Source organism: Lytechinus variegatus, chromosome 11 (genome assembly GCF_018143015.1).
Source record: "Lytechinus variegatus isolate NC3 chromosome 11, Lvar_3.0, whole genome shotgun sequence".
Taxonomy (NCBI): domain Eukaryota; kingdom Metazoa; phylum Echinodermata; class Echinoidea; order Temnopleuroida; family Toxopneustidae; genus Lytechinus; species Lytechinus variegatus.
The window spans coordinates 26,218,684-26,242,672 of NC_054750.1; the positions used below are offsets into that span (position 1 = coordinate 26,218,684).

The following is a 23,989-nucleotide window of genomic DNA, read 5'->3' on the forward strand; positions in this document are numbered from 1 at the left end:
CAGTGTTGTACCATGGTGGGATGATTCTGAACGGGAAGTAGACCAAGTGGGTGTGGACCAAGTGGCAATTGACAGGGGTTACCGCTGCCAGACAGACAATGCATCTTTGTGATTGTAGTTTCACACTTTGCGTATATTGTCTGGTCCCCCATCTTAATAAAAACCTACACATAGACCATCTGCTATGTGTGAAAGCAATTAATATCATGTCTACTAAACAAACAAGTGCACAAGTGCAAAGCAATTCTTGATTTCTAAAGCCAAAACAAGGAATAAATTGGAAATGTAAACTTCGTCTTGAGATTAATGAAGCAATCCTTGGCTCAAGTGTTCAGCTGTGATTTTCATTGCCTTTTCAATTCCCTAATAAAGTTGATTATAGGGTATTTGTGTCTAATATGAGTCTCCTTGGAATCAGCAAGACAAATTTATAAAACATAAAATTAACAAATAAAAGCACCTGTTGATTCTGTTTCTATATATTTTTTTCAATATAATACAGCACTTAAAAAAAGTGACAAGAAATAATAAATTGATTTTATTTCCACTTTTTCATCACCAAAGATAATGAGGTAGGTTTATACATGTCATAAAATCTATGCAGAAAATAAAGCAGTGGAGAACACAGAAAATATCATTTTTTTTACAGAAGTCCTTAACAGGGCAATGAATGGATCGAGATAGGAGAGATGTATCATAGTTTAGCTCCAGGAGTCAAAGAGTTAATATTCTGAGGTGACAGACATGTCACATCTGTCATATCAGAAAGACCAGTAATACTACATTCATCATACTTCTCATCTGACAGCTTTTTTAGTCCTGCTTTGTCTCCCTTCTCTTTCTCTCTCCACGGTGCAGAGATAACGGCACGCGACCGACCGTGGGCAGTTTCTCTCTCAAGCTCGACCGGACAAGCACAAGAGGGGGGCCGTCACGGTTGCCTACACGTCCATACGGCTTGGTGGCTTGCTCCCACGGTGCAGCGAATCCTCGGCATGCCTTCTCTCACGTCGTCGTCGTCGTGCTTGCGCGAAGTCGGGCACTTAATTCATTATCTCCCACTGTTCCCCCCTTCCTGCTTGTTTAGCTAAATACGGTTTTGGAAAACCGGAACCAGAGTATGGCTGACTTCAATGAATGGAGGGAGTTTTTTTTCATCTCGATGCCTGATTTCATAAGATGATTGAATAACATGAATCAGGTTAGCATGAACGGCAAAATGCTTGCTCGATTTCCAGGCATATCTGGGTTCATTATATACAATGAAAAAAATATGTATATGCTTACAAAATATAAGGAAAGAAATAGTTCTAAAGATGATTCAAAAGTTGAACTTTGCATTCGATGTTTGACAAATTTGGTAATAGAACAATAAAATCATATTTTATAAGAAAGTACTTCATCATTTTCATGGTGTGTACCTTACTGTGTTTATCTGGTAGAAATGCATAAAGCATAATATTATTTCACTCCAAGAGTTCATCTCAAGATTAGTAGGGAAAAAGTATTGTACATTTCCTGGCATGATTAAAGTGATTGGTTAACATTGGTTTGACTTTTAAAAAATCTGAGCTAGAAGGTCACACTTGTCACCTGTGTCTGTGTTATGTTACAAACATGAAGCCAAGAAAAAATTGCGTTCGAAAATACATATTTAGTGCTTCAAAAATTGAAATATATATAGTGACCGGAAACACCATCTTAATTTCATCCCATACACTTATGTGTAGTATTTAGGCGTCTATAAGACACCTATTTACAAAATCGGGTTTACCTTGTAGTTTTAGTTTTCCATTCTCAATAATGGTTGTTTTCAGGGTTTATTAGTTCTAATACATGCACTTGTACACATGTTTCATTTTGCTATGAGAATTTTTTAAATCGGCTGCTCACAAAGTTAAACAATACCTTTAAAGGATTCAGCTTTTATTGTTATTCTTCACCAGCAATCTATTGTGCACCCATTTGTGGGGGATGGAGGGGGGGCTTTGTTTTTTTTTCCTCAAAAACTAATCAATTAAAACAGAATGAAATCAACAAAATCAATTCATAGGGTAAAAATTCTATGCAGTAATACATTTTTTCAACACTTCTCTAGATCTTTAATTCCTTTACAGAAGAAATTTACCTTACACATTTTTCTTATTTACCTTATTCAAACAGAAAATACATATACGGTAAAACTGATTGACAGACAATTTCTTGATTATAGTTGAAAAATAAGCTGGCAATATTCAAATAATTGGGACATTTGGGACATTTCATTATGGAGGAGGTACAAATCACGGATAAAAATATAATATTTTTATAATACTAGCAGTGCAGAGCTATGATAAAGTAAGTAGAACATTGGAGTCACACCACGTCATACATGGGATTAGTCAGACAAACTTTTTGTACCATGATGATAGGTGTCATGTGTTCCAGTTATTTAAATGGAGAGGAATCATGTTCATTTGACAACATCCCAGGAGAGATAAAATCACACTGTATCATATCAATATGAGCAATATAGGATGGAATCTGGGGTGGCATGCGAGAGAAAGGGAGGGGAGAGAGAGATGGAGGAGAAAGGAGAGACGGCGAGACATAGAGAGAAGAAAAAAATTATACCAATATGAGCAATATCAGCTAAAATCATTGATAGTAGGAGGGAGAGGGAGGCAATAGGGGAACAAGAGAAAGAAAGTCAAAGAGAGAAAGATAAAAGAAGTAATCAAAATGGGCAAATTATAATAAAATTGGAATGAATAGGATATTAATAGAAATATAACAGGGGGATAAAACAACGGCTTGATAAAAGATTGAACACAAGAGCTATGACGTGAGGTCAGCCCCCCCCCAAAAAAAATAAATAATAATAATAATAATGGCTGATGAACAGAAAAAGAATGCTATTTCAAAAAGAAGAGTAAGTGGAAAAGGTTATATTGATATACAAAATAAGATGTAATAAGGAAGGGCAGAAAAGGAGTAGTGAAAGAGTCTGAAGGAATAATGGAGATAAAAGAGAATGGCAGGGAGAGGCGGATAGACAAAAGAGGATTAGAGACACACAAGGAAAGATATCGAGAGAGAAAGAGAGACAGACAGAGAAAGCGAAATAGAAAGATGGAGACTGTTTATCAGAGAATTTATATTCCTGCATTCACTAGATAATGAACAGAAAGAAAACATAGGCTTACAATGTACTCCATATATATAATCAAAGCTCTGTTTCATCCTCCTATTCTATTACTTGCTGGTGATGCGATCCGAGAAAATAACACACCTCTCTCTCGCTCTCTCTTCATTTAATAAGATGCAGAAATAACAAGGATAGGGAGATGAGGTGAGAGGATGATGAGAGAGAGTCAATGTACTTTTTGTATTCTGTGCGAGATAATCTGTGCGAGACAAAAGCAAACATGAGTGGGGTATATGGCACCTGTCGATTTAAAGGCGTACACAGGGGTCGGTATGGGTGTTCAGAACAAGATTGCTTGCTATAAGGGGTTCAGGATGTCATGACAATGGCTACATTCATTTCATACAGGTGAAAACTGTCATGGAGACGGATCACCAACCCTCGCATGGCACCTCGCTTTCTGTCTCAGCCAGAAAGTACCAGAGCAGAATAGAATATACTCCTTTACCACGATGACTGGAGGTTTATCAATTTATTGAAAAACATATTTTCAGGCTATGAAAAGCCTTGCGTTGAATTGGTCGACCTTTGGCGATCTTTAAAGGTCTCTTAACAACACAGACAAAGGAAATAGATAAGAATTAATAATAAAATACTAATTATAATGACAATAATAGTGTTAATAAAGATAATGATCATAAAAATAATGAAAATTAATAACAGCAATAAGAATATACTAACAATACAAATGTAATAAAAACAACAATATCAACAGTTACAGTAATGAAGATACTATTCCAACCACTTCCATTAAAAGCTTGAAATAGTATCATAAAAATAAATAATCCTATCAATTATCAAAAACCTTCATTATATAATAAGAAATAAAAGATAGAGGAATGAAAATATACAAACTGAACAGAAGAATAAAGTGCCTTTAGTTGTATATTTTAAAGGTCATAGATGAAATGCCTTATTTTCTTTATCTTTTCTATTATTGTACTCAATTTTTTCCAAAACATATAATTTGCTATCTTCATATTTCAAATGATCCCCCTTCCCATTATATCATCAAATTATTATTAATTCTCATTATCCATTATTATTATTTCAACTAGTTCTCCTGGTCATAATAATGTAATTGCTTCATTTCATTTAAAGGACAAGTCCACCCCAACCAGAAGTTGATTTGATTAAAATAAAAAGCGAAAAATCCAACGAGCATAACACTGAAAATTTCATCAAAATCAGATGTAAAATAAGAAAGTTATGACATTTTAAACTTTCGCTTAATTTCACAAAACAGTTATATGCACATCCTGGTTGGTATGCAGATGAGGAGACTGATGATGTTATCCACTCACTATTTCTTTTGTATTTTATTACATGAAATATTCAAATTTTCTCCTCATTGTCCAGTGAAACAGTTATCAACTCCTCCCTGAACATGTGATATTGGCAATGGTTAATACTACTAGCATATGATTCAGTCAAGTCAGCCCCTATGGTCATATCTGTAAAAAATAAAATATTGTATGATTCAAACAATAAAAAACAAAAGAAATAGTGAGTGATGGACATCATCGACTGACTCATTTGCATGTCACTGAGTCGTGCATATCACCGTTTTGTGAAAAATAAGCGAAACTTTAAAATGCCATAACTTTCTTATCTTACATCCAATTATTGATGAAATTTTCAGCATTATGGTAATTTGATTTTTCTCTTTTTATTCAAAATCAACATTTTGCTGGGGTGGACTTGACCTTTAATTTCACATGAATCACTATTTAATATATTATTTTTTAAATCAATCCTTATAATTATCATATTTCACATAAATGCGGAAAATGTACTTTTCACATGTTCACATTGCCAATATGAGACAGATCAAAGTGTACGTGTACTCTTAATGATAATATTATTTTTTATCTCATTAAGGTCCATCCAATTCATCTCATTAAGTCATGATTTCAGTTGCTTTGGGGCTTCTATTTGCACTTTGTTCATGAGAGAGATTGCCGAGCTCATCATCCCATCAAAATGCTATTGTTACACAAGAACAATGACTTCCATACAACACAGCTATTCTACAATAAAACATTGGTTTTGCGGGTATAATAATCAAACGCACAGACAATACAGACATGATTTCCATTATTTAATTATCTTGCTTTCTGTGTTCCAATGGTAATGTTCATGAATCAACATTAACCCTATGATATTTACTGGTGGCCATACAAACATGAAATAGGCCTCTATTTGTTGCAATACATTCTAATTTTCCCTGCTTTTCTTCCTCCTACTCCTTCTCCACTCCGTCACCAACTTTTCATTCTTCATCCCTATTTCAATAAAAGAGACTTCCTGCATTCTCACCTTAAAAACTACCCTAAAAATTATCTTTTCAGTAATCCATTATTCTATTTTTCTTTAAAGGACTGAATGATAATATAGTATATAGTTGAGTGTTGTGGCCCAGTGGATAAGTCTCGGGACTTTGAAATAGGGGGCAGTGGGTTCAAATCCCAGCTATGGCGTTGTTTCCTTCAGCAAGAAATTCATCCACTTTGTGCTGCACTCGACCCAGGTGAGATATATGGGTACCAAGTAGGAATTTATTCTTTGAAATGGGGGTGTACTGTAAATAATTATGTCCGCCAAGCAAAAGCCGGGGTAATAGTATCCGAGACCTTTGGAAGCACATAGATGTTATAATCATAACCATATATTGACTGGCCTTTAGGGGAACATAAAATATGTTGCCCACAACAGAATCATACGGTATTTGCCCGAGTCTTTAGACGAGGGCAATATGGTTAAGGGCAATATAATTGATGTTTCCCACGAAAGAAAAGCCAGTCAATATTATCATTATTACCTACAGTGCTCTGTATAATGATTTTTTAATCTGCTAAAATGCTTTGCATAGGTAATTATGTGATATGAGCAATACAAAAACTGTTTATTATTAATATTATAATTGTTCGCGCTATGGTACTTTTTGTTTAGTGGCACTCCTGAAATTTAATTACTATTTCGCATTCTTCTCTTTTTCCAGGATGCCTATCTTACTTTACAATTCAGAGTATGGTTTTTATTAAGAATGTTTCATTTTATTATTTTGTCTAGTGGTTAAGGCTCTCATCTTTCTGAGGGACGTGAGTTCGATTCCCAACCATGGCGTGTTTTCCTTCAGCAAGAAATTTACCTACATTAAGCTGCACTCAACCCAGGTGAGGTGAATGAGTACCCAATAGGAAGATATTCCTTGACTGCTTGAGCACCTATATGGTAGCTCGGCTACAGCTGGGATATGATACCAAGTTTTAAGCGCAGTAGGGTAACTGCATTATATAAATGGTCCATATTATTATCATCATTATACAGAGTTAAGTTATGACTATACAGAAAGCATTGAACTTAAATGTAGAAACCCCTGTATTAAGTGTCTCTATGTTTTTATCATTGTTATTATCATTATTATAGCTTATTATTATCATCATTTATCTAATCCTTTATCTTTCTTCATTTCTTCCTCTTACCCTCCTTTCCCTCAATTATCTCAAACAATGTGGAACAAACAAAGTAAACACAAAAGTGTTGTATTATACACCTTTTGATATTGTATGTGGAAAAGGATAAAAGAATTAGAGGCATACATGTATTCCTACAAATTTACTTGTGTCAGAATGTATATCTTTAAACATACAAAAAAAACATTTACTTAGATTTCCAAAACTGCTCCAATTGGTATCTATCTTTATCGATTAATCTAGCTCAAGTCATAAACATTGACAAGTGCAAACAGAAATAAATATGACACACTTATTGGTAAAAATACACAAATGTACCCTCCATGTACATGTACATATACAATAATAGTGAAGCCCATCGGTGTGAGTGTTTTGAAGTTATTTTCCCTTTTTTTTAACAAAAAGCTTTTGTCTATTCTCTGACTCCACATGTATGCTATTTTGGCTGACATATCAACACTAAGATGTGAATTATAAAGGAAGAGGGGTGCTAACATCAACCAGGAGCTGACATGGACTATCTGTCTACACCAACGAGACAGGCAGCCATTTAAAATTTCATGTCATCGCCATGACGACACGGCTGCCCCGCCCCTCTCATCAGCCCTAATTTATCGCTGAGGCCGCTTTGAACCCCTGCAGAAGGCTGCGTGTAATAAATCAAAGAGGCATCTCGCTCACACCTCGGCACGCGCTCCCACCTTGCATCGTTAAATTGTGATGAGCCCCGAGACAAAGGGAGAGTTTAAAAAGCGAGTCCCCCCGCTAGACAATGGGACTCCACCTCGCGTGGCTACTGCTGCCGATTTCAGGGAAGAGGAAATGGATAAATTCGTTAATTGATCAGTTCTCTCCGAGATTAGATCACAGAAACCCTCTTAAAACCCATACCAACATTTTGGTTAAACATGGCAAGGGGGAAAGTATCGCAGCGAAAAATGCTCAAACCATCCTCCGCTTAAGGCACGTCTTTCTTATATTCAACTGAGTTTGCAGTCGTAAACACTCACAGGACCATGCTGACAAGTTGGAAGAGATTATCGGTGCAAGCGGTAACCCAGTACTGTATTTCTTTGTATGGCACTGTGGTACAATCCAAATCTTTCAGGAAAATCTGAGCAAAAATCTCTAAAATTTCATTCAATATCAAGAAGCAGGGCTTAGGGTGCGCGTACATGATAATGAAGCATGCACGACTTTACAATGCATGATGGGAAGACAAGAAAATGAACAAATGCAAAAAGAAAAAAAAATACTAATACTTCCAATGATATAAAGTGAATATAGAAATCTTTGAAATAAAAGGTACACGTCCACCTGCTAATTCTTTGTTTGCTTGCATTTTTAACTTTGCTACTTTTTTCAATGTGTAACGATTGTGTTTTTATTGAAGTGATGGAAATTAACTTCACTAAAAGATTTAAAAAACTATTGATCGCTACTTTCAATGAAAAGGAAATAAAGTTGAGACTTCTTATCCCCAAGAGAGAATGATAAATGAAGGAGAAGAATGTTTGAAGCTCTAGCAAGAAACCATGTGCCCTGAATTAAAGGAGTTATGTAAGTTTGAAAACTCTTGTTGTACTTTCTATGGGGATCCTCAAATTGGCAAACGTGCTTCAAAATGGCTGACTTTTTTGGACAATTCTCCATTTCTTTTGTACACAAATTTTCAGATTTTCCTCATTATCTTTCAAATAGCATCTTGCCTCCTTCTGATCACAACGTATGTCATGGGAAAATATAATTCACACCACATATATCAAGGTCAGAAGGAGATAATGTGAAATATTTAAAATAAAGGGGAAATTCTGAAAATTTGTGTACAAAAGAAATGGAGTGTTGTCCACAAAATCAGCCATTTTGAAGCACGTTTGCCAATTCGAGGATGCCCATAGAAAGTAAAACAAGACTTTTTAAACGTCCATAACTTGCTTATTTCATAATCGATTTTGATAAAAATTAAACTGTTTCTCTCACTTTACTCTTTCCAATAAGATTGATTCTCTTCTTGGGTTTTGGTTTCCTTTAAGGATTCTGGCTAAAGAGCTGGAGTCGGACAGTTAAACAGCATCAGCAGTGGGTCATTGAAGCTAATACTCTTTTCTAGATGGGCAATTAATAAGTGAAGTTTAGGTCAAGATAGTCATTATTTCATTTGGCCCAGCCATCTTAGGTGGCGCCTCTTCTAAACACCATTGCATCCAAGCAGTTGTAAGCTGGTGCATTTATATACTATTCATTACATCTTCTCTACTGCAGAGTCAATGACCAATAATTCTTTTGCCAGTATCCTTCCTTCCTTCACAAGCTGTAGTATATAATACATTGTTGAATAAAGAATGGTATGGAGATAAATTAACAAATTAATATAGAAATTATAAGTGCGATAAAGATTAAACTATTATGCTCGCTACATGTAGATAAACCCAGAATTGAATTGAAATGAAATAAAGAATTAAAGAGGAAAACATAACAATACGATTTAACGAAAATAAACTTGATGTGGAGAATCAATCAAATTGTGAATCTTTAATACTGCTGATATCATATTAACAAAGATAAGTTCCTATAAGGAGTAAAAAGGAGGAGGAAGAGGAGGCAGAAATGAAGAAGACGAAGAATGACAAAAACAATAAAAGGAAGAATAAAAGTTGTCAAGTACATGTAGTTGTCTAATAACTGATTCAAGAGCAAGAAAAGGGAGGAGAGTGGGGAAGGGGAGGGACAAGAAGAAGAAGAGGAGAAGAAGGTCCCTTTTTTATAAGTCTTTGGTATGACTTGGTCAAAGATCGAACCTGCGACCTCCCGTTCAAGTCATGAGGTGCGCACTCTACCTCTGAGTCACCATGCCCAAGAAGAAGAAGAAAAGAAGAAGAAGAAAAAGAAGAAGAATAAGTAGAAGTAAAAGAAAAAGAAGAAGAAAAGATGAAGAAGAAAAGATGAAGAAGAAAAGAAGAAGAAGAAAAGATGAAGAAAAGAAGAAGAAAAGAAGAAGCATATAATGAAGGAGGAGGACGCAGAGGAATGGGAAGAAGGAAGAGCAGAAGGCGATGAAGAATATGAAGAACGAGAAGCAAAAGAAAAGGTGGAGAAGGAAGAAAAGGAAGAGAGTAACTAAAAATCGATTTGCAGGTAACATGCAAACTACTATGTGGGAACATGGAACCATACATCTATTACTATTTCTATGAATATGTTAACATCTACTAAAGATATATAGTGGAGCGTTGTGGCCCAGTGGATTAGTCTTCGGACTCTGAAACAGAGGGTCGTGGGTTCGAATCCCAGCCATGGCGTAATTTCCTTCAGCAAGAAATTGATCCACAATGTGCTGCACTCAACCCAGGTGAGGTAAATGGGTACCGGTAGGAAGTAATTCCTTAAAAAGCTGTGTGCGCTATGAACGCCTAGCTTAGCCGGGTAATATAGGAGCGCCTTGAGCACCTAACAGGGTGGATATGTGCGCAATATAAATACCCTATATTATTATTATTATTACTTATAATGGCAATTACAATCCATGCCAAATGTTCAAACCTCTCTCTGAATGACATATACACCATCCCCTTTCTGTATCTCTCGCTCTCTTCCCGTCTCTTCTCTCTTTCCCTCCCTCTCCCCTTCTTTATCTTACTAGTGTTTTACTAGATATTGGATAGCCAAAAAGCAAAAATCTCAAAATTGATTTTTTTTTTCTTTTACCAAAATTGACTGATACAAAAAGTTCAGATGAACGCCAACGATGTAATGCACAATTAACTGGACAAACAAGTCAATCAATACATACAAGTTTTTTTGGAATGTGATTCTAGTAAATGGATTTTTTTTTCTTTGTTTTGTGATCAATCAAAGTAATAACTTCAATAACACTTTATAATACAGAACATAATTTTCCAAAACTGTTAAGCCTTCAGAAATGTTTCACTAAATCAAAAAAATTACGCTTATATGCAGCACACATACATTAACCAGTGATTTACCCCTGTAAATCCATATCTAAGAAAAGAAAATATGCAGCTGCATGAATATCTAATCGACTCTTACAAATATCGGCGAGTAAGGCTGAAAACAGATCAATTGAAATGCCCAGGGAACAAATCTTGGGGAAATTCTTTTAGAAAAGAAGAAGCAAAGGGCAAAAATCCAAATGTTACTAAAAACAGTATGCCCCAGGATGAAATAAAAGCCAGGTCATTTTAAGTCCATCAAACACGACATCGCCCGGGGCCAAGACGCAATCTCTCTTCCAAACTACACGACAAAATTCGGAAGACGAAGGAAGAAAAACAGAAATACCAGGATGACATACTTCATGTTTGGGAATGTTAAAAAGTCCTGGAGTTCGATTTCTGTTTGTTGGCAAATCCATTTGTGGGGGTCCGGCTGAATTCACGGGGAGGGGAGAATTTACGTCGGGCAAGCAAGCAGCACTCCCCTACCATTACATGCGTGTGCCCTGTGGCAGGAGCACTCGATGGGGTGCGCTTTGTGGAAGCTCGAGTGCCAGCACAACCCCCCGATGCAAATGCACCCGAGATGAATTATGGATGATGGTTATTTTAAACCTAAATCAAGTGCTTGTATGTAGTGCAGTGCTTTAGAGGATCTAGCCCTATGAGGAGTACAAAAAAAGACAGGGAACTCAATGCATTTAGAACAGAAATCAAGCCCCGGGATGAATACTCAAGTTGGTATACGGGCGGTGAAGGTACAAACAAATAAATGCACCAGGTATTTCAAAAGGAAAAAGATGTTGGTAGCAAATGCCAACAAGGGAACAAAAACAAAGAGAGGAAGACGGAGAAAGAGAATCAGTGATGGAGGCTCATAACTTTAAGGGGTACTTGTGAAGGCAGGGTGTGCGTGTCAATCCGTCGGGATAAGCTGTTAGTGTGTTTCTATAATGCTTTCGGAGTTCTGACTTGCGTCTGTACCCCGAAGCGTTTTCCCAATCAACCCCTGAGTTTCTCTGCCGGGATGGTCCTCCTAGAGTGCTTCTGGTAGTGTTTTCAATAACCCCTGATTGGTTTTAGGCTACACCCTCATCATCAAGGCAACGGCTTAGGAAAGAGGTTGTAGACGTCGTCGTCGGGAGGGCTAGAGGGGACCGCGTTCTCAAGACTAGTTTTTCTGAAGCGCAAGGTATATGGACTTGAAATATTTCCCAACCTCTATTGCCACTCGAGAGTGACTTTGAATATTTAAAAGGCAACTTGAGAGTTTTGTTTTTGCAAGTTTGGCAGAAGTTCTGGAAAGGCACCAGACATGTCCTCACGATTCACCTTGGTAAACCAACACCTCTGACATTTACAGACATCACCTGATGTTTAACCTACTCACGATATTGGCACACATCTTATGGTTCAACCTCTCATTCAAAGACCCAGTTAGTGTATATACTGGGAGAATAAACCCACCAAATACTGAAAGTCTTATCTAAATCCAGTTGTATTGCATGGAAGTGATTTTATTGTACCTACAAAAAAATATTCAAAATGTCTCAAAACCTACCTGTTTTATCACTGATCCCCTTGGATACTAACATATTATCGGGGAGTGGAATTATTTTCATTCTTTTATTGCATGTATATTTTTTTTATTCATAGATTTAAGCATTTTCAAAAGCAACATTGAGAAAGATACCATCAACATCTACCCAGTATTAAAACCTACAAATTAAAAACGTTGATTCATTTCCCCTTAAAATATAAAATTAAATTACTGGGTTTTGTTTGTTTTTCTTTTGCGTCTCTCTCTCTCTCTCACTTTTTCATTCATTTTCATGTCTTTCAGTAACAGATTGACTTAGACACCCAACATTATAAGTTGGCAAAGATTTTTTGAAAGGGCATTTTGGCATTTCAATAATTTAGTTACCCTTTTGTCCATTTAGACTTGATAATATGTTTATTTTCTACTATCTTCTTTGAATGGAAAACACATAATGTAATGATCGGTAAATTATCTGCATGAAAAATGAAGTAAACAAAGAAACAAGAAACTAATAATATTTCACAATGTAAACAGAATACAACCTCAGCATTTCAACAAAGACAAAGGAATGATGTCATGTTTTTCTCTCTTAATCTTATCCATATCATCATGCAATACCCTTTCATCAAAAATCAACTTCCTGCACATTAAAATGTCATAAATTTCACATTTAAACAATGATAAATGTTTATGCTAGCCCCTGGCTGATCTCTTAATCAAATTAACCTTTGGAAAGATTGTTCATTATTTCATAATCTCATGAAGTGCATCAAGCTTTGTCAGTATCAATTAATTCTAAATTAGTTCCCAATCTGAGGGGCATCATTCCAATTTGCTTGTCTATTGTCTACGAGTGATGGCAATTTTGTTCTTCTTCCCTGTATGATGGTAGAATAAACCAAAAGTTCATTAAAACAGTAATGTGCTTTTAGCCATTATTGGAGTGATTCCTTTGTTTTTTGGACAGCCTTGCACCCCCAAAAGCCTTGTCCTACTTTGAGCCTTTGTATCACTGATGTACTATTCGTACAGCCTGGATGTGGTACACTTTTCAATCTCAAAAAAAATATTGTTTGTTCATTAATCTAAATCAGGGAAATGGACTACATGTCAATCAGCAGATTTTTTGGGGGGTTATTATTTATCCTCCAACAGGATATTGCTTAATTGTCATTACTTTACATCATACATTGTACATGCTCTACCTTTTTGATAAAAAGGCTACTTCAATGTCCTTTCATTTTTTTTCTCCAAGTCTATAAAAGTGTTAGTGAAAACAAAATTCATTCATAAACCATTCTCAAAAGAAGTTACTTCCCATGTATATGTGCCGGGACTGAAGCTATCAATCATGATCAGCGCCTTTAATCAAATAGACACAATAGCTTGATTTTTATTTTTTCAAGACTGAACAATAATTAGGAAAAACTAATCAATAATAGTATTCCTTAAATGTAATTGAGAAAATTCAGTGATTTAAAAAAAGAATAAAAATGGACCAGGGGCCTGTTTCACAAACTCATAATAAATTTTTAACAACAGTTTTAAGCTAATGAATTCATTCGATTTGAATGGCTGATAGTAAACCTGTTATAGTAATTGTAGTTTTGTTGAAAAAAGGTATCTATGAAACGGGACCCTTTTCAACGTACTCAGAAGACCCATTAGTTTGTTGACAGAGTGCAACTTTGATCCTGGAAGTAGAACATTCAACATCATACACTAACAATAACACAAAATAGTTAAGATGTTTCATTAGGAAATGCCTTTCATTGGCTTTCCTTAATGTTTTGTGTTTTTCTTTGACCATCTGTTGTCCATGTACTGTACATAGGTATAAAAGAAAGGTTCATACACTGTAGCCTACACTATAGGGCTGTTATCGATAACCTCTTTATCGCTAGTCTTGTCGATGATCACTTGTTTTTTGCCAATAAGCGATATTGATAACTTTTCTCTCGTTGATAATACCCGCTTTTATGTACATGTAGGGACATACATGTAACAGTGATTTTTCGCGACTTCAGGGAATTCGAGGAAGCGACCGTTCAAAGTGGCATTTAAAACGGAAAATCACAGAAAAAGTATTTTTCCTCAAAATGCAGAACAGCAACAGAAATTACTCCAAAATCTCAACAAAAAATGAATATTTACTAGCCACAAAACATCTCATTTCACTATAATCATGACAATCCAAACATTGTGACTGCACTTGATTCCATTCGATCGTATATCAAAAAAATTCACAAGCGCAAGCTCAATTTTAGCGAAGTAGCAATGTAGAAGGCAGCACACAGTCGTGTGTTGCTGCCCTCTACGTTCAAAGATGTACAGCATGATATCAAAATGGCAGATAGGCAAAGACGTTGACTGCTCAGAACGATGTCCTTAAAGCCGTAAATTATCAATAAAACTTCATCCAACCCTGAAATAATGCTAATAACATGAAAAGTGAGGATGTATTTATGCTAAATATGTTTGTTAAACGATGCTATGTAATCGTTTACATCCGCTGAATGCGGATTTAAAGCGTTCTTGGTACAGTGGCAGATACAAATTTTGACCAACGCGAGTATGTGACATCGCTATAATGAATAACAAGTGGAATGCCTCTGGCCGTCTCACCTGCATCACACGGTTCAATATAGCAGCAGTGCTGACTATGAATACTACTCTAACTCGCACAAGATGTTCAGTGATACATGGTTACTCTTATGTCCAAGTTTAATGAACTAGACCACTTTTTATGAACTAGACCAATAAACTTACAGAGATATGATGGTTATTCAACAAAAAACCCCAACAAGGCCAAAGTTCATTTACCTTACATGACCTTTGACCTTGATCATGTGACCTGAAACTCGCACAGGATGTTCAGTGATACTTGATTACTCTTATGTACAAGTTTCATGAATCAGATCCATAAACATTCAAAGTTATGATGGTAATTCAACAGATACACCCAATTCGGCCAAAGTTCATTGACCTTTGACCTTGGTCATGTGACCTGAAATGAGCACAGGATGTTCAGTGATACTTGATTACTCTAATGTCCAAGTTCAATGAACTAGACCAATAAACTTTCAAAGTTATGATGGTAATTCAACAGATACCCCCGATTCGGCCAAAGTTCATTGACCCTAAATGACCTTTGACCTTAATCATGAGACCTGAAACTTGCACAAAATGTTCAGTGATGCTTGATTACTATTATGTCCAAGTTTCATTAATCAGATCCATAAACTTTCAAAGTTATGATGGGAATTCAACAGATATCCCCAATTCGGCCAAAGTTCATTGACCCTAAATGACCTTTGACCTTGGTCATGTGACGTGAAACTCATGCAGGATGTTCAGTGATACTTGATTAACCTTATGTCCAAGTTTCATGAACTAGGTCCATATATTTTCTAAGTTATGATGACATTTCAAAAACTTAACCTCAGGTTAAGATTTCGATGTTGATTCCTCCAACATGGTCTAAGTTCATTGACCCTAAATGACCTTTGACCTTGGTCATGTGACATGAAACTCTAATAGGATGTTCAGTAATACTTGATTAACCTTATGGCCAAGTTTTATGACCTAGGTCCATATACTTTCTAAGTTATGACATCATTTCAAAAACTTAACCTCAGGTTAAGATTTGATGTTGACGCCGCCGCCGCCGTCGGAAAAGCGGCGCCTATAGTCTCACTTTGCTTCGCAGGTGAGACAAAAATGCATATGATTATGACTCTTGGTGTAGTTTGCCGTCACAGATCTGCTCATACAGTGCTGTGTAATTTCAAGTACAGAGTCGGAAGCTGGTGTTGACGTAGATATACACCAACACCAGCCACAACGCTGTATTCAAAATCTCCACATGTTGTTAGGATTGGCCTTACATGTAGGAAACTTAACTATGACATATAGTTTGTGAAACACCCCTCTGTATTAGTTTAGGAACTTGGTTCAGCAGCAAATTAGAGCCAACTTCAAAATCAACAACACAAATACATAGTCTGCAGGAAAAGACCCAAATTTAAACTTTTCTCAACAAGCGGGTCTTCACAGAAGACTAGCACAAATACACCTTACTGTTGGCGGAGACTTTAGGCTACATATTCAGACAACTTTCCCCGAGTGGAGGATCAGCACAGCAATCTGCTGATGACCCGTTGACATCTGCAGAATTTAAGATCTTTCTGTATTTTCTACAGCCACACCCAGCTTGAGTAAATTCATTATGTAACTGATGCCTCACTAAAAAAAAGGTCCCATCTTACATTTATTTAACCCTTGAACTACTTCACAAACACTGCAGGATGTCAATGTCCTGTTGCTCCCAACTTCCATTATATATTTTCAAACAAGAAGATTCAAGCTTTCATCCGCCACTCTTCCATCATGCAGAAAGTTTGCCCATATATCTGACGAGAGATCGAAAGAGCCTACGGCCTCATTTGTCAGTTACCCTTCATCGAAGATGAAGCTAAGCAAATCAGGAATAGTGTGTAATTCCCTGCTTCGCTACCCTTCCAATCTAATTCATCATTCTCAATTAAATCTCTTTGTTTCAATGGAGCGTGCAGCATCCATTTGTTTATGACTCGAGGACCGGGTGCTATTAACGGCTCCTTGGTCTTCTTGCTTTCCACATGCCCGGGGTTAAGACTTAACGGGTACACTGCATTCTTTGAACAAGAAATTTGTCCTACATGTATACATATACACCTCATGCTAAATTAGATATGCTTTTATTCTATTTTCACCATTCTCTAGACTCTAGTTTTGATCTTAAAAGACCTTCTGTATGACGTGTTAATCCTACAAGATGCTTTGTACGATTCCTGGATTGCCCTGATAAACCAGGATTAAGATTTTCAAAGCATGCTTGTCAATATTTATTTGAATTTGAATCCTCATCTCTAGAATAGGTCAGTACTCAGTGTGTACTTTTCTTTTTCAACACAGTCCAGATAACAATATTTGACATCTCTAAAGAGCAGTTTTCATGGGGCACATAAACAAATTGTGAAGGACACAAACGTAAAAGGAATGGCATAGTTAACAGTTGCAGTATAAAGCTTCTATGCTAGAAAATTTGTGCTTAGGTTCAGAAGCTGTGCCCATTGTTTTTAGTTAAGTTCATCTTTTTTCAAATATTGAAATTACTGGCAAATATTGAAATTACTGACAAACATTTTCCACATACAAAGGTTTTCTTTGTGATTTGTTCACAGACATGCAGCGGTGGGTCATCACGTAAAAAAAAAAATGGTCCGAAGCAACGCTGTCGGGGAACTGATCAATTTGTAGTAGAGTATTGATCAATGTCCATCTGTAATAAGGTCCGTGCCATTACAAACTCAACACAAAATGTTATTTACCCCCAAGCAATAAAAATTAAGACTGTTATTGCAAAACAAATCAAAAGTAGTTCTCTCTTGACAAAGACAAACTTTCTCTTCTCAAAATTTCTTTATTTTTCAAGACAATGTTTTGGTTAAAACATATTATATTGATTAAAAATGTGTTTTAAAATACCATTAACATCACATGAAGGAACAGATAAATGTTCTTTCCACACGGAGGATAAGTACTTCTCTCTTGACAAGACCAACCTTCTAACCTCAACATCTTATTTATTCTACAAAACATTCTTATTTTGTATTTTAATCATTTAAAACACTTTAAATGGAGGCGCGATAGCTCAGTCATTAGAGCGGGGGTGTTCGGATTCGGGTGACCCGGGTTCGATTCCCACTTGGTGCACTAGTGCCCTTAGGTAACGCATTAATCCTCAATATCGGATTCCTCGGAGAGGACCTTAAGCTGTCGGTCCTCTGGTTACTTGCTTTCAAGCATTCAAACTTTTTTAACAAGCAGGTAAAAAAAAATCACCACCATTAACCATTTACCAAAATAATTCAAAACCTAACTTAAAATTGCGTTTACACCAATTGAAGGAAAAGGAGGACATATTTTTACCACAATGAAACAGCTCTCTTCATGAAGTTGAACCTTCTTTTCTCAACATGTCTTTTCCATCCAAAACAGTGTTTATTTTTGGTTTTGTTTTGGGTATTTAAAAATTTCTTGTTAAATAGATTTAAGGCAAAATATTTTGCTCTCAACAAGACAACCTTCTCATCTCAACATTTTATTCATATACAAAACATTCTTGTTTTGTATTTTTTATGTTCCAAATCATTCAAAACACTTTAAATGATTCAAAACCTAACTTAAAAATGCCATTCACCCAAATGTACGAAAAGAAGGACGTGTTCTTACCACACTGAGGCAGAGTAGCTCTCTCTTGACAAAGTCCAACCTCCTCTTCTCAATGGCCGATAGGTAGGTCTGTAGTCTGGTGTAGGAGTACGGGTAGCAGTAGGAGAACTGATAGAGATCACTCTCCTTGTCAAAGCAGAAAGCAAAGGACATGACATAGTTCTTCCTGTGGTCTGGGCATCGGTAATAGTAGACATTCTTGGAAGGTATCCTCTGCCTGTAAAAAGGATACAAACAATAAATATTATAACATATATTGTACTGAAAATAGATGTACATCCAGTCTAGAACACCCATCTGGGTCCAGTAACACAAAGGTTAGCGATTGATCGTTCACTTGATTTTCACGATTGATTGTACATAGTAGTCAATGGAATCAATCGTAGAATATGTTCTATGATAATTGCTATGTTTTGTGTTAATACGGGCCCTGTGTTTAGTTCTCGTATTGTTCTTTTTCTTATATGGTAACCCCACCCACCCCCCCCAAAAAAAAAACAGGCTTTTCTTTGTCTGTCCCAATTTAGGAATTTCCTTAATATACCTGTACATATGCATGGTATAGTAAAATGGACAACAATTAGAATTGATAAAAAAATGCATTGGTGACATTTACAAAGAAGAGAGGCTAAAATACTTTCAAAGCTGTTCATTCATATTTTGTGAAAGGATCAAGGCTGTTTGCATTTTTTTTGTACCATGGTAACTTTGCATTTTTCTCCCGTCAAATCCTGGTTTAAACATTTTTTTTTCAAATAGGAAACAGTTTTGGTGGCCACAAAGAAATGTTTGCCCTTATACTACTTCACAACTTTATAAAGTATAAATTTGAAGCATACAAATGTGTACACAAAGATCTAATTTTCATTGCAATGGAAGCACATGTCAAGTTCACATGCTTGAAAATAAACTTTATCAAGTATACTTTCAAGCATACAACCACGTACACGGAGATTTCATTGCAATCAAAGAAATATCAAGACTATGTGCAATAATTAGTTCTATGAAATTCAAAGTACTTCAAAGGGGCTTGAAATCTAGTGCTATTAAACATGCTTGCCTGCTCTCAAGAAACATTCTGATAGAGCAAGTAAACAAACAAGAAATCAACTGAAATATTTTGAGAGTTATTGACGATAATTTCATCAAAAATGCTGAGATGAGTGCGATCGCGACAGGCCCTGCGATCAATCAGAGCTAATAAGTCAACGCCAATCATACTTAGATTGTTACTTACTAATGGAGCCTTCTCATCGGGCATGTCCCACCCTGCCGTGTATTTCTGGCCTCCAATAACAAAAAATTCATTAATTCCTAATAAATGTGAAATCTTGGTGAGGAAAGAGGGAGCCGGAGCTCAATGAGAGGCCTTTGTCTGTTAGAGAGGCCATTGATTGATAATGGCATTGAAGTGATTTGCCTCCAGCCCTCTATCAAACCACTTCATTTCTCGGCCAGCACCGTCGGAGGAAACTCGCACTCCAACACTGCAAGTATCTGTATGAACAACATTGCTATACTGAAATTAGTCAAAAATCAAGAAGGCCATGTATCTCAAATTTGTGAAAAAAAACACCTCGTTTTAATTACAAAACATTCAAACTGGGCCACATCTGAAAAAACATGTGATTAATTCAAATCAAACTGAAATTGTGATAGATCTAAGATTGTGTCTTTAAATGACAGGAAATGTAGATTAATGGCAATATGAGTTTGATTTAAATTTATCGCAAATTTTTGTAAGATGGGGCCCCTGAAGTTCAGTCCTATTCCAAGAGCTGATCTGATATTAAATTCCATACTTAAGTCAGAGAAATGAGCATATTACTTATATTTTTGCTCAGATGAAATACATTTAATTGGCTGCTGAGTCCTGCTTCACCATTATAGTTCTCTTAATAGCAAACCTCTCTCTAACACAAGTTTTAATTAGAGAGGACCCTGAATATATAGGAGAAAGCAAGTGTCCCATGTCTACACACCCATTCACTTTACACACGGTTTTGGGGTTGATAAGAGAGACTGCATTTGGAGGCCTTTACATGAAATGCATGATATCAACCATTTTTTCCCATTATGGCTCAGATTTTTAATGAACATCTGTCCGTAAAATGCATACACCTGTATGTCAAGTTTGTGGTTGGTGTGTGCCATCCTTGCTTGGGATCATGCACACATGCATATCTGCAGAGGCAAGGAGCACTCCGCAGACTTGGGGCACATCATACATCTTTAGTAGATGTGAATACAAACTTGCAGTGTTGGAGTGGGAGGACAGGAGGTGCTACCCTACCGTATGTGAGAGGGGCTGGATATGAGGGGTGCTTGGAAGCCCAAGATGGGACTGGTTATAGAGGAATAGAAATAAAAGATGTATAATTGTCTTAGGACGGGATGAAAGATGGAGAGGCAACATGGGGTTAATTATAAACACCTTCAAATGCCTACGGTCAAGCTATGGAACTGAGTTAACTAAATGTAGAGAGAGGGGGAGGGGGAGTTCTTACAAAAGGAAATAGTAGAATACGAATGAAGGAATGGATGGATCGTTGGATGGGTGGATAAATGAATTACTGAAATAATGAATGATTGGATGGATGAATGAGTGAATTAATAGATCGATGGATGAATGAATGAATGTCTTGATAAATGAATCAATCAATCAATCGAATCAAATCAATCAAACAATCAATGGGTGGATGGGTGGGTGGATGGATGGATGGATGGATGGATGGAAGAAGGGAGGATGGTCAAGCTATGGAACTGAGTTAACTTAATGCAGAGAGAGAGGGAGCTAGAGGAAGAGGGAGGGGACTTCTTACAAAAGGAAATAGTAGATTTGAATGCTGTAATGAATGAAGGAATGGATGGATCGTTGGATGGGTGGATAAATGAATTTCTGAAATAATGAATGAATTAATGAATAGATGGTTGAATGAATTAACTAATGAATGAATGAATGAATCAATTAATTAATGAAAGAATGGATGGATGGTTGGATGATGGATGGATGGGTCGATGGATGGATGGATCGATCGATCAATCAATCAATGGATGGACTGATAGATGGATAGACGGATAGTTGGATGGATGGATGGATGAATGAATGGATGAAGCCCACTCATATCTTTCAGTTTGTCAAACTTTGATCCAAGATGTGACATTACTAGAAATAACAGGGCCTCTGTTAGCGCATTGCTAGTGCTACCAAAGTTTCTGTGCAGCCGGCTCCGGTTGTAAATAAGCCTTAAACTTACTGCCCTGTATTCTGACAGCTTGATTTACCTTTACCCTTGTCTGAGTGTGGTAATAAACACAGTCTAACTTGTCATTTTAACCCTGGGTTAAAATTTTGTATTCCTATAGCAAGGTTTAAATTAATCCTGGGCTCCGTAACACAAAGATTAGCGATCAATCGCTAAATGAACTGACCAATCAATATCAATGTTACATGCGTATTTGGTTTAAAATACTGACCAGGGACCAATCTTTTATATTTGCAATCCATCGTAAACCTTTGTCTTACGCAGCCCTGATCTAAGTGTGGCTATTAGAATACAATAATGATTAAAATACACTGAAGGTTCAATTACACCTGCTATCAGAATCAAACAGGCCATTATGTTCTGTACAGACCTATGCACAAAAACAAATGCTATACAGAGGAAAGTTTTTGTATAGCTGTCATACAAAATGTGGAGCAAATTGCAATATGATACCAGGGGGGTGTTTCACAAAGATTTAAGTATGACTTAGAGTCGCACTTAGATGCCGGGTTGCGTGCAGTATGAAAGGCATGACCGCATTGGTCAGATCGTCTCAAGAGGACGCGCACTAATGCGTATCTATCAATAAGATCGCGCATTGCATATCTTGTACGCGTCGGCATTTAAGTGCGAATTAAGTCATACTTAAATCTTTGTGAAACACCCCCCAGGAAAATTATTTTCTGAGGCCCGTTACTGGTAAAACACATTAAACAAACACACTTTCCAGAGCAAAGCGGAGTCAATATCGTAAATACCGCTTTGCTTGATCATTTCTTTCTGTACATATTTTTAGCATGGGCATTTTTAAATAATGAACACTTTTGTTCACAGACCACACAGTTAGAAACATCCTTTTATTGCATCCTTTTGAAAATGTGTTTATGGTTTAAAACTGGAAGTGAAAAGTTGATTTCCTGTTATTCCCAGACTTGAATTCATACCTTCAATCATGCTCGTCTCAACAGATGACAATATGAAGACCCCTTGCTCTTCATACAAGAGATGGGGGCAGCCATCTTGTCTCTCGCATCCACTCATTCCATTTCAATTACAAGTATTCAGTCAACTTTCAAGTACCAAATCTCCTAATTGGACTTCGATTCAGGCACCAACCATTCTAATGATTACCACAATTGAGTATTGTCGTTCTCTTAATCTGTAGAGAGTCAGGGCTTTTTAGGTTGTACAAAAAAAAAAAAAAACAGTCTCCTTCAAATCAAGAAGATGTTAAGACCATTCTTTGACCGAACCAAAGTTCATCTAAGGTTTAACAAATAAAAGGCCGGGATGAAACAAACAATACAGGGACTAGACAAGGAAAAACATAAAAGAATTCAAACATGGTCATGAAAGTTCATTTGTGTTGGTTGAAGATAAGAAAATACAGAGCTTTTGCTCAAAACAGACAAGGAAAACATGAAGATTTTGAAAAAAAAATATCACATGGTCAAATCTGGTTACATCACTGAGGAAGGCTGCAGTTACATTAGCCAAAATTTTGAGGTAAATCTTCGAGTTTTCTTTGTGTGTTGTGAGCAAATGTTAAATATTCTCCCAAGTTCAAAAATGTATTACGCCTTGAGTTTCAATATTTTACAGGATAAGGCCACTTTTCCATTAGATTCATTTCACATATTGGGAAAAAAATTCAAAGGGCACAAACAATATTCAAGGTAAGTGAGAGGGATATTAGGGTACATCACTTGGCCAACCATGCCCATGGTCTTACATGTAGATGGAAATGGATTGTATTCAGATTGTTATACAGTGCATCCAAGAATAAGGAAATCAGGATTTCCATGTCTTTTTTCTTCAAAGGCAAATGAATAATATCTAATTTTACAAAATCATATAATTCAATTATTCATGTTGATACCTCATATATGAAACACTTCATGCATTCATGGGCAAAACAAGTTTGAAATTTTAATGTCAAAACCAGGTTGTGCAGAAAAATTGGACAAGATTGGTTTGAGATACAACGACCATGCTTATTCTACGATTGCCTCATTAGCATTTCTTTTGTATTCTTTGTTCAGATTCTCTCACTGGTCTTTGAAATGAGAGTGGATTCAGATTCACACGAGTTTCTGAGCAAATCATTTCTGACATGCCACAGTATTTATTATTTGTAATCTGCCATGCATGAACAATTTGCTAAGATGTTGTTTTCAAATTAGAGATGAGATTCCACTCTTGCCATGAGTATGAAATGTATAGTAAAAACATATTTAATAATTGTGAAATTTATCTCTTAAAATAGGTTTCCTTTTTTGTGGGACGCA

The 23,989-nt window shown here is 36.4% G+C and overlaps 1 protein-coding gene across 1 annotated transcript in view; it reads right to left on the bottom strand.

Moving 5' to 3' along the window:
• Window positions 1–677: 677 nt before the first annotated feature.
• LOC121424244 (cytosolic carboxypeptidase 6-like) overlaps window positions 678–23,989 on the bottom strand; it is a 34,607-nt gene continuing 11,295 nt past the window's right edge. Inside the window, exons 5-6 of the mRNA XM_041619852.1 lie at window positions 18,436–18,652; window positions 678–1,244 (exon numbers count right to left, since the gene is read on the bottom strand). Of these exons, the coding sequence (XP_041475786.1) occupies window positions 1,203–1,244; window positions 18,436–18,652 (259 nt within the window). The 3' untranslated portion in view covers window positions 678–1,202. The remainder of the gene's footprint in view (window positions 1,245–18,435; window positions 18,653–23,989) is intronic.